The sequence below is a fragment of the Notolabrus celidotus genome, chromosome 9, assembly GCF_009762535.1.
Source record: "Notolabrus celidotus isolate fNotCel1 chromosome 9, fNotCel1.pri, whole genome shotgun sequence".
Taxonomy (NCBI): Eukaryota; Metazoa; Chordata; class Actinopteri; order Labriformes; family Labridae; genus Notolabrus; species Notolabrus celidotus.
Window position 1 is genome coordinate 21,572,692 of NC_048280.1, and position 23,033 is coordinate 21,595,724.

General features: G+C 42.0%; 1 protein-coding gene across 1 annotated transcript in view; it reads left to right on the top strand.

Annotated features, from left to right (window-relative positions):
• Positions 1-23,033, top strand: part of adgrv1 (adhesion G protein-coupled receptor V1) — a 107,324-nt gene that overhangs the window by 28,102 nt on the left and 56,189 nt on the right. Inside the window, exons 22-70 of the mRNA XM_034691102.1 lie at positions 5-378; positions 1,045-1,224; positions 1,579-1,759; positions 2,029-2,222; positions 2,346-2,475; positions 2,739-2,823; positions 3,346-3,481; positions 3,640-4,005; positions 4,143-4,386; positions 4,502-4,717; positions 4,823-5,038; positions 5,154-5,398; positions 5,513-5,694; positions 5,811-6,312; positions 6,424-6,730; positions 6,944-7,159; positions 7,920-8,050; positions 8,237-8,336; positions 8,471-8,650; positions 8,751-8,914; positions 9,121-9,208; positions 10,589-10,667; positions 10,764-10,902; positions 11,144-11,285; positions 13,163-13,428; positions 13,631-13,806; positions 13,970-14,097; positions 14,217-14,398; positions 14,491-14,637; positions 14,732-14,812; positions 14,925-15,189; positions 16,306-16,428; positions 16,560-16,782; positions 16,893-17,097; positions 17,231-17,377; positions 17,527-17,782; positions 18,239-18,441; positions 19,090-19,266; positions 19,381-19,563; positions 19,682-19,861; positions 20,066-20,230; positions 20,393-20,513; positions 20,920-21,043; positions 21,151-21,289; positions 21,439-21,624; positions 21,749-21,984; positions 22,173-22,321; positions 22,425-22,623; positions 22,779-22,998. Of these exons, the coding sequence (XP_034546993.1) occupies positions 5-378; positions 1,045-1,224; positions 1,579-1,759; positions 2,029-2,222; positions 2,346-2,475; positions 2,739-2,823; positions 3,346-3,481; positions 3,640-4,005; positions 4,143-4,386; positions 4,502-4,717; positions 4,823-5,038; positions 5,154-5,398; positions 5,513-5,694; positions 5,811-6,312; positions 6,424-6,730; positions 6,944-7,159; positions 7,920-8,050; positions 8,237-8,336; positions 8,471-8,650; positions 8,751-8,914; positions 9,121-9,208; positions 10,589-10,667; positions 10,764-10,902; positions 11,144-11,285; positions 13,163-13,428; positions 13,631-13,806; positions 13,970-14,097; positions 14,217-14,398; positions 14,491-14,637; positions 14,732-14,812; positions 14,925-15,189; positions 16,306-16,428; positions 16,560-16,782; positions 16,893-17,097; positions 17,231-17,377; positions 17,527-17,782; positions 18,239-18,441; positions 19,090-19,266; positions 19,381-19,563; positions 19,682-19,861; positions 20,066-20,230; positions 20,393-20,513; positions 20,920-21,043; positions 21,151-21,289; positions 21,439-21,624; positions 21,749-21,984; positions 22,173-22,321; positions 22,425-22,623; positions 22,779-22,998 (9,278 nt within the window). The remainder of the gene's footprint in view (positions 1-4; positions 379-1,044; positions 1,225-1,578; positions 1,760-2,028; positions 2,223-2,345; positions 2,476-2,738; positions 2,824-3,345; positions 3,482-3,639; positions 4,006-4,142; positions 4,387-4,501; positions 4,718-4,822; positions 5,039-5,153; positions 5,399-5,512; positions 5,695-5,810; positions 6,313-6,423; positions 6,731-6,943; positions 7,160-7,919; positions 8,051-8,236; positions 8,337-8,470; positions 8,651-8,750; positions 8,915-9,120; positions 9,209-10,588; positions 10,668-10,763; positions 10,903-11,143; positions 11,286-13,162; positions 13,429-13,630; positions 13,807-13,969; positions 14,098-14,216; positions 14,399-14,490; positions 14,638-14,731; positions 14,813-14,924; positions 15,190-16,305; positions 16,429-16,559; positions 16,783-16,892; positions 17,098-17,230; positions 17,378-17,526; positions 17,783-18,238; positions 18,442-19,089; positions 19,267-19,380; positions 19,564-19,681; positions 19,862-20,065; positions 20,231-20,392; positions 20,514-20,919; positions 21,044-21,150; positions 21,290-21,438; positions 21,625-21,748; positions 21,985-22,172; positions 22,322-22,424; positions 22,624-22,778; positions 22,999-23,033) is intronic.

The window sequence follows — 23,033 nt, forward strand, 5'->3', positions numbered from 1 at the left end:
CCAGGACCTGCATCAATGATTATTGGGTCAGACCTTGAGGGCGAACAGCGATATACAGGCCTTCTTCAGGACGTCCGCTTGTACAGAATAAAGCTGAACCGCAGCCACATCCATGAGCTTCACACCCAGCCTGCTAAAACAGACCTGCGCAACATTTCAGGTTACCTGCGCTACCGGCAAGAGGAGAGGCAGAAGTCGTTTGTGGTGGAGGTCAGGGATGATAATGAGGAGGAGGGAGAGGAGGTGTTCTATCTACAGTTGGTTGCTGTTCATGGTGGAGCACGCCTCCCTCTCCCCAGACCCACTGCTATACTGCGTGTCATGAAGAGTGACAATGCCAACGGGCTTTTTGGTTTCACTGGTGCCTGCATACCTGATGTAAGTGCAGGGTATTTTCTTTGTAGATTTTTTTGCTATGTGCATCTTTAGGAACCTCCCAAACTCTGCAGTTATAATAGTTACAAAGATATTAATAACGCTCCTGGATATGCCTGAATCTTCATACATTTGCATAGAGACACATGTAATGTAAACCGACTGGTTTGTTGGTCCCTGTCCTGCTACATATTTTATCAGTCTTCATGCCTGGCTGCAGGGAGAGCATGCTCTCTGTTTTTAGTTTGATTAGATACATGGGCTCACATGTTGGCCCCTCTCAGGTAGAGCGACAGCTGGTGAGGCTGCAGCAGGTCTGCCTGTCAGGGCATTCCTGTAGAAGTAGAGCAGAGTTCCAGCACTAGAAATAAGGATCTAGTTCCTTGTTTCCATCAGCACAACAGGTGGCAGGGCCAGGAATGACATTCCATCAGAACTAGAGGATCTTCTTCATGTTCTTGATACTCTGGGGATATATAGACGTAGAGGCATGTGGGCTATCAGGTGCTTCTTCAGTAAATCACATTATTACTGTGATGGAATTAGAAAGACTAGCTCATTTAAACATTAAAAACTAAATTACTACAAGGTGATTCATTAAGAATGTATCATTTCTTCCATTGGTTCACTATGAATTGTTGATTTAATTCCCTTGTCTTATCCTTACAGACCACTGAAGAGGGCTCAACTATATCCTGTGTGATTGAGCGTGTGCGGGGATCTCTGGACCATGTTTATGTCAACTACAGTGTTAACCAACTGGACAGTTTGGACAGTGAGACACCTGCCCATCAGGATTTTGTAAATGCCACTGGAGCTGTGCTTTTTGTGCATGGACAGCGCTCTGAGGTGTGTATAAGGTGTGCATGTCAGAGAGAAAACCCCTGTAAGTTAAACCTGTATCACACAGACTGAGTCTTTAAGTACATAAAACAAGTATGATGTACTTTGTGAGAACTGTTTTTCTACATATCAGATAAATTTAACAGCCATACAGTAACCTAGCTGTAGTGTTCTAGACAACCAGCCCCACCTGGTGGTTGGTTGGTTAGTGAATTTACTGAGAAGTCAACAGGTGTCACCTTATACATAAACTTCCTCTTTATGATTGTGACAAAAAATAGACGCTTTGATCACATTTTACAAAAAAAAAAAAAAAAGCAGTATTAACTAATGTATATATGTTAATATCTTTTTTGTTAGGTGTTGAACCTGTTGGTGTTGGATGATAACCTCCCAGAGCTGGCAGAGTCCTTTCAGATCACTCTAGTGTCAGCAGAATCCGGTGATGGGAAGCCTGGCTCTACACCCACCAGCGGTGCAAGCATCGACCCAAATAACTCCATCAACACTGTCACTGTCACAGCTAGTGATCACCCCTATGGTACTTATTCACATGCCTATAAATCAGTCCTGTGGCAATGCTGATCGTTAGTGCTAGAACTGTATCATATTTGTCATTTATCATGATTTTGTGACAAGTGACTTATTAAGATCTCTCTCCTCATCCCTTTTAACTACAATATTACCCCCCCCAACTCCATGCTCTTCTACTCTCATCACACCTTTCATCCCAGTCTCATGATATTCCCTCTTATCTCCTCCCTCCTAACATCACTAAAACATAATAACAGACACCCTGTCTTAATGCAGGACTGCTGCAGTTTCAGCCCAGCCCTCCAGGAGAGGGACTTATCTCTCCAGCGATGGAACCTGCTCACATAACTGTTAACGAAGAAGACGGAGAAGTACGGCTGCCGGTAGCCAGGGCCCAAGGCCTTTTAGGAAGGATCATGGTAGGATACAGGACAACCCCCTTTACAGCATCCAGCCCTGAAGACTATGAGGTTAATTTCAATTTAATTCTTCGACCTTACTGATGCATTTTTGTCTATTATGGACTCATGAACAATAAGCTGATATGGACTTAAATAAAATATGTTCTTGCTTCTCTGATTTCCTCTTGACAGGACTCAGATGGTGTGCTGGACTTTCTTCCAGGGGAAAGGTTGAAGTTCATCACTGTCACCATCGTTGATAACCCTGTCCCTGAGCTGGATAAGATTTTTAGAGTGGAGCTCTACAATACTGAGGGTGGAGGTAAGAATTTGAATTCAGGCTGTTTTATTTGATATTTGAAATATTTTGTGTCTTAGCATCCCCTGTACCTTTCTTAGAGCTTAAATGACCCTGTATTTTCCCCTGTGTGTTTTGTGTGCTGTGCTCCTGTATTCCTCAACCAACCCACTTCATATGCAACCGCCTTCCTACACTCCTTCCCATTTGCCCTTTGATCTCTGCTCCTCTGGTGTGATTCAAACCTGGCGTGTGACCCTTTTTGGTCCTCGTGTGTGATCCATAAGTGGATCAGTTTCTGCTTAGTGAAGGGAGTGGTAGTGGTGAGAGTGACTCTGACCTCCTCCTTCCATCCTATTACCACCATGGTAAGTCTCCCCTATTCCTTTACTCCTGAAACTGGTACTTGTTTTTGTTCTTTCCCCTTCATACCCACATGATTTCTCAATCCTAATTGTTGCAAAGAAACATCTATTAGGGATCAAGTGTTGCTGCTTTTTATTTCATTCAGATTATTTAATCAGATAGAGATGTTAAGTGTATATACATGCACCCAATTATTTCAGTGTCTGCATGCAGTTACACATTTGTTTAATTGTGTGTAGTATTTACATTGTGTTCTGGCTCCTGTGGGAGGGAACCAAAGGAGAGGATGTGGGAAAAGTAAATAGCCTTTAGCAGGAAGTATAGGCAAAGGGTTTGAAAACCTTAGCTTTTAAATTAAAGTTTAGGCTGCTGTCACCAATTCTGGAATAACTTCCACTTTTCCATTTCAATGCTTATGACCATAATATCGCTCTATATAAAAAGAAAAAAACGACTATTACATTTCTGTTCAGTTTCCTCTGACCATTCAGATCACACGGCTGAATCTTGTGTTTTGCTTGTAGCCAGCTTGGGAGTAGCGTCCCGGATCACGGTGACCATTGCGGCTTCTGATGATGCCCATGGAGTGTTTCAGTTCAGTCCTGAATCCCTGTCTGTAAGTGGGACAGAACCAGAGGATGGACGCAGCTCAGTGGTTCTGCAGGTCAGTGTCTCACACAGTTGAAAATTAGAAAATGCCCAGAGAGGCTCAAGAAGATGTTGGCTTGTTTTACTTTGGAATGTCAAGACTTTAAAACTGTATACAGTTAAGTTTTTTCAGCAGTGATCACCACCATTGTGCTTTCTTTTGTTCTCTCCCAGGTAAATCGGACCTTTGGTGACCTCTCCAATGTCACCGTTTACTGGGAGGCTGATCCCAGCTCTGAGGGGGAGCTCCTCAGCAGGTTTGGGAACATCACATTTGGAGTCGGTCAGACTTCAGAGAACATCATCATCAATGTGGCCGAGGATGAGATCCCTGAGCTGGACAAGAGTTTCACTGTGTCCTTGGTTAATGTCTCCCATGGTCGTCTGGGTGTTGACACATCTGCAACTCTGACTGTGTTTGCCAGTGATGACCCTTATGGTGTCTTTATATTTGCAAACGAAACAAGGTCTCTCCGACTCCCTGAAGCCGACTCAACTGTCTCCCTCACCATACAGCGGCAGAGAGGCCTGATGGGTCAGGTGTGTAAAATGTTTTTAGAAACTTAATCAAGCAGAGCCATCATGATTGCGTTACTTTGTCTTTCAATAAATAAACAAGAATAGTTTGATCAGATTTTGAGTTAATATTTATCTTTTTCTCGTCTTCATTTGGCTAGGTTCGAGTGACTTATGGAACACTTAATGAGGCACAACCAGAACCTTTCAGGACCCCTGGAGTGGGCCGAGCAACAGAGGGGCAGGATTTTGTCCCCCTCCTGGATTCTGTCCTGTTCTTGGCCAATCAGAGTGAAGCAAACATAACTCTTCAAGTTCTGGATGATGAAGATCCTGAAAGAGACGAGTCAGTCTTTGTGAAGTTGATCAATGTCCAGCTTATCAGAGGAGAGCAGGAGAGATCTGGTAAGACACTAAAGTCCCACTGAGGGGTAGGTTTTACTAATAACATAGTTTAAAACACAACTTTTGTGAAACCACACTTACTTGATGACATGTATTCTCTAACTGCTCATTCCAGTTTTCAATTCCCCCGCTCTGGGACCCCGCCTAGACACTGTAGCACAGGTGATCGTGGAGGCGAGCGACGATGCTTTTGGAGTCCTTCAGCTGTCGGCTCCTGCTGTCAGTGTAGCTGAGCACTATGTTGGACCCATCATAAATGTTACGCGTGTTGGAGGGATTTTTGCAGATGTATCTGTCAAGTTCAGAGCAGTGCCTTTGACTGCCAGAGTCAGTAAGTGTTGGGCATTGAGTATCAGTTCGAACATCTCTCTCTATACTTTTCTTTAAATGAGCAGAAGATGACTCCGTATATGTGTGAATGTTTGTAATCCTACAGGTGAAGACTACAGCGTGGCCTCCACTGATGTGGTCCTCCTTGAAGGGGAGTCCAGTAAATCTGTACCCATCTATGTTATCAATGATATGGTCCCTGAGCTAGAAGAGACATTTCTTATTGAGTTGATCAACCAGACAACTGGAGGAGCACTGTTAGGGGAGCTAACCCGTGCCATCATCACCATACTGCCCTCGGATGACCCTTTTGGTGCCTTTGGTGAGAAATCCTTATCATAAAATCAAAATCATTATCATCCATGGTTTGATTAAACCTTTTAGGACAAATTTATCATCATTAAGGAAGTCTTTCTCTTGAATTTATTTCTATCAAGTCTTCCAAGATGTTCCAGTTACCATAGAGGAACCAGGATCTGGCTCTGTAGAGGTCATGCTGCCTATTGTGCGTAACGCTGGTACTATTGGCACAGTGGTAGTCCAATGGCAAGCCACTGTGAATGGTAAGCTGGCAAAAGGGGACATCAGACCCTCATTAGGGGAGGTGAGATTTGCTCCTGGGGAGACCATGAAGACACTGCGAGTAGAGATTCTAGCTGACGATGTACCTGAAATCACAGAGGTAAGAAGTTGTCAGTTAAAGTTCTTGTGTGGATTATGTGAGATTATACATTCTTTGAAATATTTTGCAGAATTTAAGATGCATTGTTAATCAAAATATCTCTATCCCTTCTAGATAATTAAGGTGGAGCTTACCCGTGCCAGTAATGGAGGAAACCTTGGAGCTGATACATCTGTCGACATAATTGTGCCTGCCAATGACAACCCATATGGGACTGTGTTCTTTGAGCAATCTGTTTACCGTGTTCAGGAGCCCCTTGAGGGAGTTTACAGAGCCAATGTTACTGTCCGCAGGAGGTACTTTTAATTATTGTTTTCTTCTGAAAAATGACATTTGGTGCAACATCACTCAAAACTAACTCTCTTCTGCTGTTATTGTCTTTTCTTTATCATCTGTTTCACCTGTATTTTAGAGGCGGTCACTTTGGTCGCTTGGAGATTGTGTACAGCACCTCTGAGATTGACATTGTGGGCTTGGCTCAGGAGGATAACCAAAACCTGCTGATGTTTTATGATCTCCCAAAACCAGGCGCCCCTCCCTCAACCGCCCCTCTTAGGAAAGTTAATGTAACTGGTCAGAGCGATCCCCTGGCTGTGTGTGCTGCTGCTTGTCTGAGAGAACGTGCCTGCCAGGCCTTTTCTTTGTCATCAGGAGTGACCCCACCAGCATGCACCTGGGTGACTTCAGGGGCTGACCTGCTGACCTCTAACTCTCAGGTTATGACTTATGTAAAAAATGCCACAGCAGCTGCAGTCCTGTTCAGTGCTCAGGCCGAAGCAGGGAGCGACTATTCTCCTGTGACAGCTCAAAGTGCCTTCATGGACGATGGGTCAGGGATTGCCAACCTCTCTGTCCCAATCTTGACCGATAAATTTCCAGAAATGGATGAGAGCTTTAACATTCAGATCTTAAAGGTAAACACACTCATGCATATATATACTGCATGCTTTTTTCTTTTAGCAATTTACAATAAACTTTCTTGATAAATTGCTAACTTAAAAATGTACTTTGTATATTGTCTGAAGGTAGAGCTGATCAATCTGACTGTTGCACCAAAGAACCTGCCCTCGATTGGCCAGCCAGACAAAGCTGTGGTAACAATTGGGATGAATGGAGATGCATTTGGAGTATTTTTGATATACAGCCTCAGTCCTAGCGCCATGGACGACGGGCTCTACCTGGAGGTTCGTGAAGAGCCTGGGGTTGTGGTGCCCCTGGTCATAGAGAGGAGAGGAGGGAATTTGGGCTCTGTCACTGTAGAGTGGAGGTTTGTTGGAGGAAAGGCCACACCAGACGCTGACTTCACTGGGACAGGAGGGACTCTGGTCTTTGATGGTAGGTGGATCGCTAAGTAATTAACTGGAACCTCATAAAGACACGTGAAAACCACCATCTTGGTTTAATAAGGGGTAGAAATGTTCTATTAAACTGCCATCCTGTTCAGTGTATCTGGTGAAAGTAATGTAAATAAAAGAGTGAGGATGATTAAAATGTTAAAATTAAACATGAGTATGTGTAGTTAACCATGGCCTTTATTCTCTGTACCGACAGGTGATCTAAAGAAGACAATAGAGATAATAATCAAAGATGATATTGTGCCTGAGGACAACGAGAGCCTCCTGATTGGGCTCGTCAGTACAAAGGGAGGAAGTCGAATCCTTCCCAGTTCTGACACCGTAACCATAGTGATATTGGCAAATGATAACGTGGCTGGGATAGTTGGATTCCATCCCTCTTCACGCTCTGTCATTGCCAGAGAAGGTGGGTATCTATTTTGGGTGACTAAGGGGAGTATTTGGATGTTAGGTCTGTAGTGATAATGTCTAAAGCCATTACCCCCATGCTTTCTAGTCCTAGTCCACTTACACTTTCTTGTCACAAGAGATGTTTCCAATTATGTTTGAGTGCAAATGTAAGGGAATGCGCTCAAGGTAACGACAGCATGCAATAACAGGTGGGCTCCTGGTTGTCTGTCATTATGTTGAAATTAAGAATGCATGAGCAGGGGGGGCGCCAATTTGGCCTGGTGATTGGATGTACAGAGGCCACAGCCCTAGATCCAGACAGCCTAGGTTCAATTCTAACCTGCAGCCCTTTACTGCATGTCATCCCCAGTCTCTACCCCCCAAAAATAAACCCTTGAAACTAAAACAATGCAAAGCACTTAAAGTGTCACAGAGTAGAATTTGAACAATTAATGTCTTTTGCTTCTGACTTCGAAAGTGAAAAAATAAGGAAATAAACTCACAAGTTAAGACTAGAGATGTATCAAATTATACGGATTGGTATTTCAAGCTTAGTAGCAGTCCTCTTCATAATGACATTGGTCAAAAAGCGATTTTTGACTGATGAGGGTATGAAAATATCAGATAGTTTCAAGTTAGTTGAATTGTCCAAGTCTAACACTATATTTAACTTACTCATCATCAATCACTAAATTGGGGGAAAGTAGACCCAATAATTACAAGTTACTCATCTTTTGAATTGAGTATGAAGTCTGACTGCATTTTGTTTCTTACAGGTGAGACGCTATCCTTATTGGTGTTGAGAACAGCTCCAGGCTTGGGTAACGTCACTGTGGACTGGTCTGTAGAGGGACCCCGAGTAGACCGGACTTTCACCCAAACATCAGGGACACTTTTCTTTACTGAGGTAAATACCAAATAGAGAAGTGAAACACATTAATAGCCTTGTATTAAGATGCAGACTTTGCACAAATCAGCATGTTGTTATTGTTATTCATTTATTAGACTATTGAAAGGTAATGGTATCAACAACTCAACTAATAGAATCTGCTAAGCTGCTGTTAAAATGAAGTATTTGCTGTGTCTCCTCCAGGGAAAACTAAATGACACCATAGTCCTGCAGCTTCTTGATGACGCTACACCAGAGGATAAAGATGAATACAAAGTTTCCTTGTTCGCTCTACAAACCTTTGGTAACCCATCTCTGCTTAGTATCTCTTTGATCAATGATTGTGCTTGAAATAATTGTGAAGAAATACTCGGATACACTAAAATACAACCATTCAGAGTAGTCACACAGATATCAATATCTCTGGCTTGCACACAGGTGTTGTGGTGACAGGTCACGCCGCTCTGGACATTCAGGGCAGTGAGGCAGTGATTTCCGTGGACACCAGTGATGAGCCCTATGGGCTTCTGACAATTGCCCCCTCATCCCTGAAGGTGACCACAGAGGAACAGGACCAAACTGTTAACATCTATGTCAATAGAGAGTTTGGAGCCTCAGGTTAGTGTGAAAAATGAAATGAATTGGTTGATTCAACGGATTCTTCCATCTGATAAGTGATCAGCTATAAATATTAATATACCAAAATGTTTTTGAACAGGAGCGGTGAACATCACCTATGAGGTTATAAGAGGTTCTCTTCAAGACCTGTCCCAGGTAGAGGGTGCTCTTGCTGACCCAGGACAAGATTTCATCTCTGGTACTGGTTCTGTACTCCTTCAGGATGGGCAGACTTCTGTTGCCATCCCTGTCACCATACTGGAGGTAAATACTGTGGCTAACTCAGCAAACATGATATGTCAGGCTAAAACTGGTCTTCACTAAACCAATGTGCCATGATTTATCATTTTTCTGTGTTTCTAACATCTCTCTGACAGCTGTAAGGTGTTTCTAGAATTGCAGTATTAACGCTCTGAAGGCTAATTTGATTGAAAGCTGAATTCAAGTCTTTTATTTCTGTTTGTTTTAAGGATGACATTCCAGAGCTGCAGGAGTTCTTCCTGGTCAACGTAACATCAGCAGTGCTTATCTCAACCCTTGCCACTATTCCACAACTAGGTATGGAAAAGTTAAGCATCTTTATGAAAACTTTTTATACAGTTGTTATTTAATTTCCTGTATTTGCCCATCAACACAAGTACAGTTCTACCATTTTCTCCTCTGCGTGTTACATGAAATTGTTTATGGATCTTAATGAAATCACAATCCTTTTTTATAATCTCTCACTGTTTGCCCTGTTTGATGAGTAGAGGTTGTGTTTTGCACATTGCCAGGTAAAATTGCCGGGTCATACAAACAAGTGACAAAATAAAGGAAAAACTTACTTGAGTTGCTGCACGAGGGGATCCATTAGATCTGTTAACCCAAGGGGGTCTTTTTGCTGGAATCTTTCCCATTAAGGGGGAAGAGTCCCTTCAAATTAATACAGTTATTTGGAATCATTCCAAGATTCCAAGTTTGTTTTTATAGGACATCTTCAACAAAAAAGCAATCCAAAGATGACAATGTCCCTTTCCCACGGCACGAGGGGTCACCAAAACACCAAATGAGAGATCATTCAGAGGGATTTTGTCCCATCCCTCCAGTGGACTTCTAAGGACTTGTAGAATCAGTGCCAAGAAACACTTAAACAGTTCTGGTGGCCTAACACCTTGCTAAGAACTCCATGTAGATTTTTCCTTTTAATTTGTCACTGTATGTTCACAGTCTTTGGCTTAAATCCATGTAGTTTGATGCACAATATTCCTCTATGGTACATTAAACAACAGCAATTTAGTTAACTGCCTAAGTGCACCATGAAAGAGCTTGGTAGTCACTGCTACTTCTTTTGCATAATCCAAACCACAGTCCAATTTATGAATGAGTAACTTTAGAAAGTGATGAGTAGACAGAACATTATAGGCACAGCAGCACTTGGAGACTCCCAGAATACTATCGGCCCTCTGAGTGGAGACACACAGTAAACACACGGCCGCTCTTTTGGCAGCATTCATTATGTGGCTTGGATGGAGAGATTGATGCTTTCAGTGATTGAGGAAGCCTGGGGATTTGTTGGGAGCCGAGTAGCACTGTGTGGTGAGGGGAGAGAAAGCCAAACTAAACCCAAAGCTGGCCTCCCAAAGTCTTGGCCATGGAGCGTATGAGAGAATACTATTCATGGGGTCATAAATCAGTGTATCCAAAAGACTTGGCTGCTGAGCCTACCCAGCCACTTACAGGAGACGCTTCTCAGCTGTAATCTTTTGGTCAAATGCGCCATGACGGAAGTTAGATTGCCTACAGTTTCCTCTTGCACATTGCTATTGATGCTTGCACTGTAGATACAGCCCTGATGCGATTTCTAATTATAGTGCTACATATTCTATTCCTTTCATTATGGCCAACTGGCAATCTAATGCTTCATGGATGTTTCCTTTTTTTGTATTGTTCACTCCCCAGATACCCAGGGTTTGGTGGCAGAGGTTGTCATTGCTGCCAATGATGGGATAAGAGGAGTCATTGAATGGACAAACACCATGTAAGGAACACCTCAAAAAGCTGATATTTTCTTATGTTGAGTAATGTTAATGTGTCTTAAAGTAACTTCCTTATTCAAGTTTGTTTTGCTTTCCAGGTTTGCAGTGAATGAAACAATGGGAACCTTTACTCTAGTGGCCTACAGAAACAAGGGGACATATGGAAATGTCTCTCTTTTCTTCTACACTCAGAACCTGGAAGCACAACAAGGACTGGACTACAATACCAGTGAAACGGTCAGCATTTCACACAGGATCACAGTCCTACACATGCCTACTTACACAGCATGTTCAAACAATACGTGTCATAGCATTCATATCTAGAAGGGCTCTTGATGAGAAATTGAAGTTCTTCTAGAATTTCAATTTGAAGTTCAGCTACTCTTAACTTCACCTTGGCGTTATGTCAGTAGATTTTCTATAGAAATAGCATTGACTTTATTAACTTTATTAACCAAAAACTTCTCTGTCCACCCAGATGCTCCATTTTATCGATGGGGAAAGGTACAAGTTTATAGAAGTGCAGATTATTGATGACAACATTCCAGAGGGAGCTGAGAGATTCCAGCTCATCCTGTCTGAGCCTTCTCCTGGGCTGGAGCTGGGAACCAATACAACAGGTAGATGGTGGACACATAAAGATACAGTGCATATTGAATAAAAATGTACAATATTAGATGTGCATTTTAAGGACAGAACTCAGTGAAAACTGTTTTTTGTTTTTTTTTTAAGTTGAAATCCATCAACAGTGTATTAAGGGGTCTCATACAATGACCTAGGGTTATCAACATTTGTGATACTAAATGCTTTAAAGCAATAAAAGTCTTCACCATTTTAACATTTTTTAACTTAACAAAAAAGATCCGCAGTCATATTTCAGCCAAATGCTGCCACATGCAAAACAAAGAAAGCAGTGGTGGTGGAGAAAGATTAGTCTAAATGGCCCACACCTCCTCACTAACTTACTGGAAGGAGCTTGATTCTGTTGGAGGGCAACTGCACTTCATCCTGCTTACTGTGTGTGTGTCTCTGCTCTGCCTCCCTCACGCGTGCTGCTCTTTACATCCATGACACATTACAGTTCTCACTCACAGGTTGGCAAATACCAACATTTGTAAAGTCTGTTTGGCATCTCCTAAAAATGTACACTTTATATTTGTGACTGTGGCAGACAGAGAGCAATCTAGAGAGACAGAGATGTCATCAGGGTGCTGCCTTTTCTTAAAGTCAAAAACGGTGGAGGGTGACTGAGCTCTGCACCACTGAACTTAGATTGACACACATTAATATCCCAAACACAGCAGCATAATCAGAAAATCAGAAAGAGGGCAGATTGTCTGCAGATAGGGAGCCCACCACACACTCAAACTGGATTATATGTTCTGACTGAGAGAGTACACACTTAAACACTTAAATATGAGTCTAAACGTTAATTTTTTGAAGGAAAAACTTTCATTATGATAAAATTAAGTGAGATGTAGGTCTGTGGTTTGTGCCTTTTTTGCACCAGCACTGTGTGCCTATTTGGAATTCAAAAACAATCAAATTCTGGTATCTGATTGGTGGCGGATTTCATTGTATTTCTAAGTTTTAAAAATGTTTTAGATCATGATATAAAACATCCCTGTTCTTTATAAATGATTGGGATAAGTTAACCTGTTGGTTACAGTAGAAATACCGAATCTTCCCACTGTTCCTAGCCATATGTAAAATTTACCACGAACTAACTTTATCGTATGTAGTTAGTTATGTATAAGTACCCAAAGTGGTGACTTCAGCTATGCTATACAGAAGACTCAGCAGGACCTCAACCTTATTTCAGTCAAACAACTCAAGTTGGAATGGTTTGAAATGTTTATTGCAAGAGCAGAAGATTGTTTTTCTTTGGCGTCTCTAGCAACCTTACTCCTCTCAGATTTATTTTACATGCAGAAATTATAGAAGTGACAAGATAAGATCTTAAACTCCCTGGTCAGATCCTGCACTTGGATGCCGGCAGGTAGTGAGGCTGAAAGGCTGAGCACAGTAGAAGTAGTTCATGGAAGCAATGGCTGAGCAGAGGGTAAGACCAAGAATGTTGCAGTTTAAATAAATCACCAAATTGTGAGGATAATGCATGTCAAGTGAGAAGTTAGGCAGCTCGGGATCCCTGTCTCAACCAGCTCACATGCGTTGCTCCATTTACATCATATCAGGCACTTTAGATGATGTTTCAACAACAACCTGTACTTGTAACTTGTAACTTATGTGGCCATGTGTCATATAACAGAATCAGAAATGAGTCATGCTTCCTGATTAAACCAGATTGTGTATGAACTTTTCAATCTGTCTCTGGTCATGACAGTCAAATAAAGTTAAATACCATATTATACTGTGTTTACTATTAGTATGGTGAAATTATTGTTTTATTTTTAAGATTTTTTAGCTAGTTAAAGTTCAAATACTGTGTGTTGTAAAGAAATGATTTACAAACAACCATCCTTCTGCTTTCTTTTAGCAACTGTGAACATCCTTGCCAGTGACGATGGACATGGTGTCATTTCTTTTAACACCAGCAAGCATTTCTTACTGAAGGAGCCCACTTCTGTGTCTGGCCTCAGTGAGAGTGTGGCCACCCTGTACGTGGTTCGAAACCCAGAGGAAGGCACGTTTGGCTCCGTCACTGTACAATTTACCATCACTGATGCCAACGGCAGTCTGGCAGTGGGTGATTTGATGCCAGCTCAAGGATTTGTGGTCCTGGAGGATGGAGTCAGATTTAAGGTAGGGGAAAGAACATTTTCTGTGGGTACATGTAAACACATAAATGAAAAGTCATGTATGCTGTCAAATAAAATCTCCTATTGTGCTCAAAGCCTTAAAATATGACTATATAGGACACCAGTCTGTATTTGCTTTCTTAATACATCAGTTTGTGTTTGAAACAGAAACTTTTATTTATTTATTTTTGTCTGTTTTGTTTTAGATGCTGGAGATCTGGGCCCTGCTTGATGCTGAGCCTGAAGTGAATGAAACCTTCACGGTGACCCTGTCTAACCCAACAGGAGGTGCAAGGCTGGGCGACCAACTCCAAATGCTAATCACTGTCCTGGAGAACTTGGCTCCCTCTGGCTTGTTCCGCATCGGACCCACTATCAACAGGTCTCCATACAGCTGCACCAAAAGATCTAAAGCTTGAACATTATTTACACTTGCAGCACACGATGTCATGTATTTGAGTACAATGTGCTGAAATGCACAAAGGCACATGTAACCATACTCACATGTTTAAATAGACTAATTCAATGAATGTTTTTATTTTCAGAACCAACACAGAAGTGATTGCTGAGGAAGGTGGCAGAGCAGTCTTCCTCACTGTGTCTCGCAGTAATGGTCTGGAGTCAGCTGTCAGTGTGGAATGGGAGACAGTGTCTGACACAGCTATTGCCTCTGGTCAGACTGATAAATGATAACTTTAAAATGATCTATTTGTTTTTCAATATTCCTGACTTCCTATCATTCCAACAAAAATCTACTTATGTTTCTTTTTCTTGTATCCTCTTGTTTTCTAGAGGGCCTCCTCCCAGTGATGGGTGTGTACCAGAGCTTTGAGGATATTTCCACCTCTGCTTGGTGCTCACTTCCTCAGGGGGTTTCGCCCCTAGCTATGAGGCTAGATAAGAGGCCCATGGTTGGCTCCTCCCACACTTTGGCCACTCTGTACAGGTGGCAGGGTGTCTTTGTGCCAGTAGAGGTAGGCCATCAACAACATTGCCTCACCTTATGTCTACACCTAATATGCTGTATGCTTGATACCAACACCACCATCTCTTTTGGTCATTACAGTCTATCAGGATTCAGGAGCCAAGCTCCTGTGTTGGGTTTGCAGTAAATGGATCTACCTATATTGGCATCACACACAGTGGCCCTCCCTTCTCCCCTGCTGCCAACCTCAGCATTTTTAAATTGCACAGGGACCTTAATGTCACATTGGTGAGTAAAAACCCAGTCATGCTACAGCAGTAATGTCACAAAGTCTTTGTCTTTTGATATCTTCATGTGGTATGAAACAATCGTATTTCTTTAGGAACAAACTTTGGGTATAGAAGCTCTGGATGTTAAACATTTCTCAACTGAAGGCAAGGATTATCTAATAGCATCAAGCCAGGTGAGCCTGAATAAGAAACCGTCTTTGAGTTGTGTCAAGATCATAGATGCATTTTAAACCCAAAGAAGTTTAGCAATTCATTGTTGATTATTTTGTCTGTTTTATGCTTCAGATTTTTGTTTGGACTGGGGGCTCCTTCACCCTCCTCCAAACTGTTGACTTCGAACAGAACATCCTCAGTGTTACTCCTTTCACTCGAGCAGCTGTTCCTCACCTGTTGGTGTGTTTAGACAGACAGACTGTCAGCTGCCTCCTGCTGCAATGGACCAATGGAAGATTTCAGAATCCACAGCCTCTCCAGCTCAACGGCAGGGCCATTCAGGTGGAGACAATCAACACAAGATCAGGGGACACTGTGCTCTTGGTTCTAATCGAAGGTAACCTGTCCTTTGCTGTCACATAAAATGTATGATGGCTGTTGTATTAAGCTTGCACTTCTGACTTTCTCAAAGTTATCAATATGCCTTTGGTATTGGTGAATAAAGGCTGTAATAGATATTTGGTTTGAATCTTTAAGACGGTCACATAAGAATAAGTATGGCATGTTTTACATGCAAAGTGAACGTGTAATCTTGGAAAACCTTTGTGTTATATGTCTGCAAATCATTGTGGATTATGATAATAATAATAATAATAAATTTTATTTAAAGGCACCTTTCTCGGCACTCAAGGACACCGCACAGATAGAAATATATATATACACGAATTCACATTAAAGGAAACAAAATCAGAGTCAGAAATGAAAACAATATAAACTAACAAGGGGTAAGAAAAAAAATAGAAACAATAACAAAATGACAGAGCAATTGGAGTCAGACGGAGTAAGCGGTTTTGAACAGATATGTTTTGAGTTGTGATTTGAAATGGGGGAAAGAATCTGTGTTTCTGAGTTGAGGTGGCAATGAGTTCCAGAGAGATTATCATGGTAAAGGTCCCGTAGCATTTCCACTAAGCAGGAAACTTGAAACGTCAGTAAGGCAGTCAAGAACACTCAGTCAACAGTATGCTATGAGGAGAGTTTTGTTTTTTGATAATCAGACTGCTATCTGTGGCTGCACTCTCTGTGTACTTTCTTTCAGATTTGCTGTGGTCAGCTGGTTAGCATTGTATAAATAAATTGGTGATACTCTAGAAGGCACTCAGAAACTATGTTCCTTCTACAGACAGAACGGCCTTGTTCTGTTTCCTCAACTAAGATGACAAAATTCACAATGTTGGCCCAATTATATATTTATACTATGCTCTGTATATTATGGTGAGACATAATCCCTCTGAGTCTGCACAAATGGTGAGTTTTCTTGGTTCAGACCTGTTGTGGGTTTACGGGAAAGGCCTCAGTGTGGAGCAGAGCAGAGCCACAGAGGGAGGCAGAGGTTGTAATTTGTAAGTCTTGGGTGTGTCAGTAAGACCAGTCCTTATTTTACATAAACATGTTATTGTAGCATTAAAAAAATGTAAAACTGCGTGTGTGGGTGCATATGTTTCTTTTTCAGGTCCTTCTTCGACATGTGAGGTGTTACAGTGGAGCTCGGGACAGCCTTCACCTCAGCTATTTCAGTCCATTCCTCACCCAGGCCTCACATCTATTCACCCATTTACAACACCATCTGGGATCAGTAAGCACAGTTACCATAAACTGCTTTTTCTTAAAGATAGCATTGCCTTTTTTCATCCAGTTGTGTTATCACTTGTTGTTATTAGAATTGACTGACAAGACATTCAGACTACATCTCTTTCTTCCTCTTAGCGTACGTCCTACTAGCTGGAAGAAATGGCTCATCACTCTACTCCTGGAGATCTGATGTCAATCTTCTTGCCATGATCCTGAGGGTTCCTCCAGCCATTAACTTCTTATCTCTTGTGGTCCCATCCCTTAACAGCACCATGACCCTCTTGGCTTCTTCTGAGGAGAATAGCACCACTGTTTATGAATTCACATTAGTCTCCAATATGTCCGATTTCATACCCAGGTATCCTAATTATCTTTCAAAGTCAAAACAGACAAAATAGTCAAAAGAGCAAATCCTGCCTTTCACACACCCAGAAAGTTATTAAATGCATGTTGTTTATTCACATTCAGTTTTGGGGAGTTGCACTTTGCACCAGGTGACAGCGAGCTGGAGATAGCAGTTAACATCATAGATGATGACATCCCTGAGGAGCAGGAGCACTTCCAGATCAGCCTGAAGAATCCAAAGGGCGGGGCTGAGATTGGATTTGGTGGTCAAGTGACTGTCATAGTCCCATCCAACGATGATGCCCATGGAGTCATCGGCTTCGCTCAGGTAAAGACATACACATTAAGATATTAGAAATCCTTGTTTGTCGTATTACATTCATTGTTTGAAGTACTCAAGTATGTTTTAGGTATAGCCAGGGGCTATTTCAATTTACAAACATTTTGTTTTTCTTTCCCAGAATTCTCTATCTGTAGAGGTGGAGGAGCTGGAGCAAAATGATCAGATTTCTCTCAGTGTGGAAAGGAAGAGAGGGACTTTTGGCAGGCTGACGGTTCACTGGGCTGCCTCTGGCAGTCTGGCAGACATTTACCCCACTTCAGGAGTAGTGAGTAAACTTGGCCCTTCTTTCACTCTTAAAGACACACTACTGTGTGTGTTGACAAGGTAGTTGTAAATTTAATGTTTGCCAGTCTAATCAAAATACTGAAAATCCCAAATGTCTTCAATCAAGGTATAATGTTCTTCATTTTGCAGGTCACGTTTTCAGAGAGCCAATCAGAGGCCATCATCTCACTGACTGTGCTGGCAGATGGTGTCCCAGAGCTGAGGGAGACTGTCACTATCACCCTCATGGATGTCACCACTGTGGGGCTGCAGGACCTTACACAGGCGGCAGTCATTGACAAGCAGCGGGCTCAAGCTCTTCTCACTATCCTACCAAATGGTTCTCCCTACGGGGTGTTTGGATGGCATCTGGACTCACAGTTTACACTCACAAAAGAACCACAGAGTAAGAATTTCAGTAGCAAGAAATGAATAGATGAATGATGATTTTTTAAGTAAAAGTATGTTTTCACTGGATCACAGTGCACAGAATAGTTTTTATTTTGCTGCTTGCTGAATTCCAATCATTCAGTTTTGGGGCGGTGAGGTTACTTAAGGAGCCATTACAGTAACATTGCTTTGGGATTTACTGTAAAAGAGATCTGTGGTGATTTTCAGGATATGAAGGGATTTAGGATTTGCCTAATCTCTGTAATGGAGGCCATCCAAAAAGATCAGAGGAGCCTGGTTAGTTGGCTAATACACGTACTGTAAATACCGGCCTTAGAATAATTTATTACCTTCTTCACTTTAAAGGATTTTTATTCTATAATTTAGGTTTTTATGATCATCTTAATCATGACATGAAATGAGCCAATGTCATAGTATTGCCTTCTGTAATCTCCCTTTTCCCAACTCACAGGGCTTCCAGTCAATGTGACCCTCTCCATAGTGAGGGAGCAGGGCTCCTCCGGGGAGGTGGCAGTCCACTACCAGACCAGGCCGGCCCTGTACCAGCCTCTCTCCAACCAGGCAACTGCAGGAGAGGATTACATCTCCAAAGACAACACTGTCATCATGATCAGTGGTGCTACAGTGGCTGTTGTCTCTATCACAATCCTACTGGTATGGAGATTGTTTAGCAAACCAGAAGTTTATTGATATACTGACTTAAGAATAATGAATTGGAAATTGGAAAAATGGTGGGAAAAATTTATCTTGAACCAACATAAGAGCTTATATAGTATCTTGGTAACCTATGAAAGTTGCTATGAAACAAGGCTGCAAGCAGGCAAACATGAAAAGTAACAATCTTACATATTAGTAAAAGGACAACAGATTTTCTGTCACAACATTTCTGTATTCTCTGTGTTCATCTTACACCTCCCACGCTCATGTTGATTCAGCTTGGTTAACCAGACTAACTCCTGTTTCTTACCTTCAGGATAAAGAAGTACAAGCTGTAACTTTAAGACTTTTGTTAAGCTGCTACAATCCAAAGAATGGCCTTTAAATGCCCAGTGTAGGCGATAGCTAGAGGCTAAAAATTCAACACTCTCCCTCCTCGTCTCCTCCTGTTCAATACAATCCCAAAATAACCATTACACTTTATGAAACATCTTTTGCCCATCATCTCCCAATCTTTCACCCTGGCAGATGTATTTGGTGGCATGACCATTTTTATCCCTTAGTAGTGGCACTTGTGAAAATGTTCATACACTGAACAACTTGTGATTGTGTGTCTTAATTTAACATACATGTGTGTTTTCCAAGGACGACATCCCAGAGCTTGCAGAGAGTTTCCTGGTAAATATCACCAGTGTGGAGCTGGTAGGTGGTTCAGTGGGTGCTGGGCAGCCCAGCCTGAAGAGGCCTGGTATGGAAATAGCCGAGGTTACTATCCAAGAGAATGATGACCCTCGAGGGATTCTCCAGTTTAATGTTTCTGAGGTGAGCATGGGGTCATTTCTGTATCTATGTCTTTGAAAAACTGGTAAATAATAAATATATAGGAAGTAATAACATGTGACCATCATTGAGCATTAGATCAAATATCTTGCCCAGGATATCACTGGAGTTGTGCAAGCGTATGAGATACCACCACCAGACAACATCCTCTATCTGCCAGTTGTGCGACTTGCTGGAACAACTGGAAGACTGGTCATGTACTGGGAAGCTCAGCCAATCACTGCTGATTTTAGTGATTTCAGTCCGTCATCTGGGAACATCACCTTTCAAGATGGACAGGTGTTCTTATTTGAATTTATTCATCATTTAATATATCATGCAGCTATTATGTAAGGTAATCCACAGGTTATTAAATATCTTAGAGTGTATTAACTTGTTTTCTTATTCTTATCTTTAGAAAGAGGCCAAGATTGCTGTCACCATTTTTGATGATGAACTGGTGGAGACTGCAGAGACCCTCAGAGTGAATTTACTGCGTGTGATTGGTGGTGCTCGACTGGGAGAAGTGACCTCTGTGACTATCAGCATTCCGCCCAATGACTCACCTCTGGGACGGTTTGGATTTCAGGAACTGGAGGTGAGTCTAAATAACTGATGGCAGATTAGTTTACGCAAAATGAAATACTTTCATACCTCCCTCTACCTGTACTATAAAATATATGACAAAAAATCATCTAAAATCCTCTAAATATCACTTTCAACCTGTCTATAACTACCCTTTCAAAAAGTGTCATTACCTTTTCAATATCACCAGCAGTCATTTTATTTAATCCATTCTTAGGTTACTGTCAGTGAGCCTGAATTTGAGGACGATCCTGAAGCTGTGGTGACACTAGCAGTGTTGCGTAGTGTGGGAGGTGAAGGGGCAGTGACACTGAGATGGCAGCTGGAAGACCAAGCTAAGGATGACCTCTCACCTTTAAATGGAACTGTTGTATTCACTGAGGTATAGAATGAAAAAAATGCTGTCACGTCTAATCGAATGCCATTGTTAGATTATTATTGAATGATTAAGTTACCCTGTAATAAATACATTTAGCTTTACTGGCTTACCTTAATGTATTCTGGGGTATTATTAAATCTGCTTTCTTTCTTTTCCCTCCTCCAGAACGACTCAATGAAGACGTTTGAGATCAGAGCCCTCGCTGACAGTGTACTGGAAGGAGATGAGCATTTCACCGTCCAGCTGTTCCCCGCTGCAAGTGGTGCTGTCATTGACCCCTTAAATGGTCAGTGCGGAACAGCTCACAGGCAAATTTAGAATGTGCAGTGTCTTTTGTGGATGTATTAAGCCCATATCCCACTTCCTTCCTTCGTCCTAACAAACCTAATCTGTCATCCAAGTACCGTACCTTGGGGGATCGGGCCTTTGCCATAGCCGCCCCCACCCTCTGGAACTTTCTCCCCCCACACATCTGTGCTTCTGACTCACTTCATTAATTTAAGAAACAGTTGAAAACTTACCTTTTCAAACAGGCATTCCCCACACATTAATTATTCCACCTCTTCCCTTGTCGTCTGCTTGTCTTATATGTCTTTATTGTATTTATTTATTGTCTCTCTTGTAAAGCGTTTTTGAGTTCTTGAAAAGGGCTATATAAAACTTAGGTATTATTATTATTATTACTCCTGCAGGAGTGGCCACCATCACTATCAGGGCAGACAAGGCTGCTCTGGGTATTATCGGAATAGCAGAGTCCTCCCGGAACATCCTAATCGGAGAACCTCAGGGAGATTACAACGGCAGTGCTGTGGTCAGGTAGGACAAAAATCTGTGTCACGTACATTGAAGGACAGAGTAAAGCTTTCATTTTCTGAAGCTCAATTTATATAATGTAAAGATCATTTTTTCTTCTTTTTCCCCAGCCTTGTAAGAGGGCCAGGTGTATATGGAGAGGTCGAGGTGTATTGGAATATCACTCCAGCTGTGGTTTCTGAGTTTGAAGCAATCTCTGGCACTGTGACGTTTAGAGACAGGCAATCTGTTGCCACAATTATTCTGAAGGTACTGAGAAATATAGATTGTCAAGTTTACTGAAATATCTAAGCATTGGCTGCGGAATATAATGCAAGACAAAATAAATCACAATCACAGTGATCTCTTTCTGTGTGCTTTCCCTGAAAATATCCCTGTAATTTCTGTCATGTCACCAGGCCCTGGATGATGACCTTCCTGAAGAGAGTTCTGAGTACCAGCTCACCCTCACATCTGCCACCTCTGGACTAGAAATCAGTCCCATGGCCAAGCATGCCAAAATTATCATGACAGCCAGTGACAATCCCTATGGCCTGTTCTCCTTCATCCAGCATCAGATCAGGGCAACTGAGGAGGAGGGAAGGGTGAGGTCAAGCAAATGAGACTGACACACAAACAGTGTTTAGATCCTCTTACAGGGAATTAAGCTCATTAACATATTAGGTTGTGTATTCATTGTTATCTGTTTTTTTTCTATGTGTACCACAGGTAAATGTGACAGTTGGTCGCCTCTTAGGCAGTCTGGGCAGTGTTTGGGTGACCTATCAGACCTCAGGTAACACAGCAGTCAGTGGAGAGGACTTTGTTCCAGCCTCAGGACGACTCCTCTTTACCCCAGGCCAAACTACACAAGAAGTCACACTGCAGATCCAGGATGACAGTCTTCCAGAGGGGCCTGAGATGTTCTTCCTTAACATTACTGATGTAGAGTTAGTCAACGACAGGTATAATAACTTGTTAGGGTGGAGAACAAATCCTACTTTGTTTGAAATGTTATAATAATTTCATCAGGCTTGGAGTGTTGTCAAAAAAAAAGATTCAAATGGCATTGAAGTTGAAGTAACGTGTTAATGCAACAGTGAAAGTTGTATTGTTGGTGACTCTTCATTCTGTGTCTCCCTCTGGTGGTCAGTGTTGTGGACTACACAATGAGGGAGTCGGGTCTCCAGCAGGACCAGCCCCCGCTTATAGGCAACATTTTCACCGTCACTGTGGTCATACTGAAGAATGACAATGCTGAGGGTATCATTGAGTTCAGGCAGGAGCATGCCAACATCACAGGTAAAAGGTCTAACAATATAAGTTTGAATCTTTCTTGTGTAACATGAAATTGAAATTGCATGCATATAAAATCCTCTTCTTCTTCTGGTGGTTGTTCTTTCAGTTGAGGAGGATGTGGGCACTCTGTTGATCCCAGTGGTGAGGCGGGTGGGCACATATGGAGTGGTCTCAGCTCAGTTCATTTCCAGAGGCCTGAGTGCAACAAATGACCTCGACTTCATCCTAAATAATGGATCACTGACGTTTGAAAATGGCCAAAATACCAGCTACATTAATGTCACGATTATAGATGACATGGACAGGTGAGAAGAGACACCAACATTTACCTTGCCAACTTTTCAACGAACACAGTATATGAAGATAAAACTAAGTCTTCCCTTCCCATGTCTGTAAACACCAATGTATCATTATTCAAATCCAAATAATTCCAACTTAATACTGAAATTATCTCCATCAGTGAGCATGCAGAGATATTTGAGGTCCATCTGGTTGGAGCTACAGGAGGAGCAGTTCTTGGCGCTCAACAAGTTGCCAGGGTAACAATTGCCAAGAGTGACTCTCCGAGTGGTGTGGTCCGTTTTCTCAACGAGAGCCTAATTACGGTGGTCAACCCCAACTCCACCCTCAGACTCAGTCTTGTTTTGGAGAGAGCAGGAGGCCTGGTGGGCAATGCAACGGTACTGGAGACAAAACACTATTAAAATATACTTTT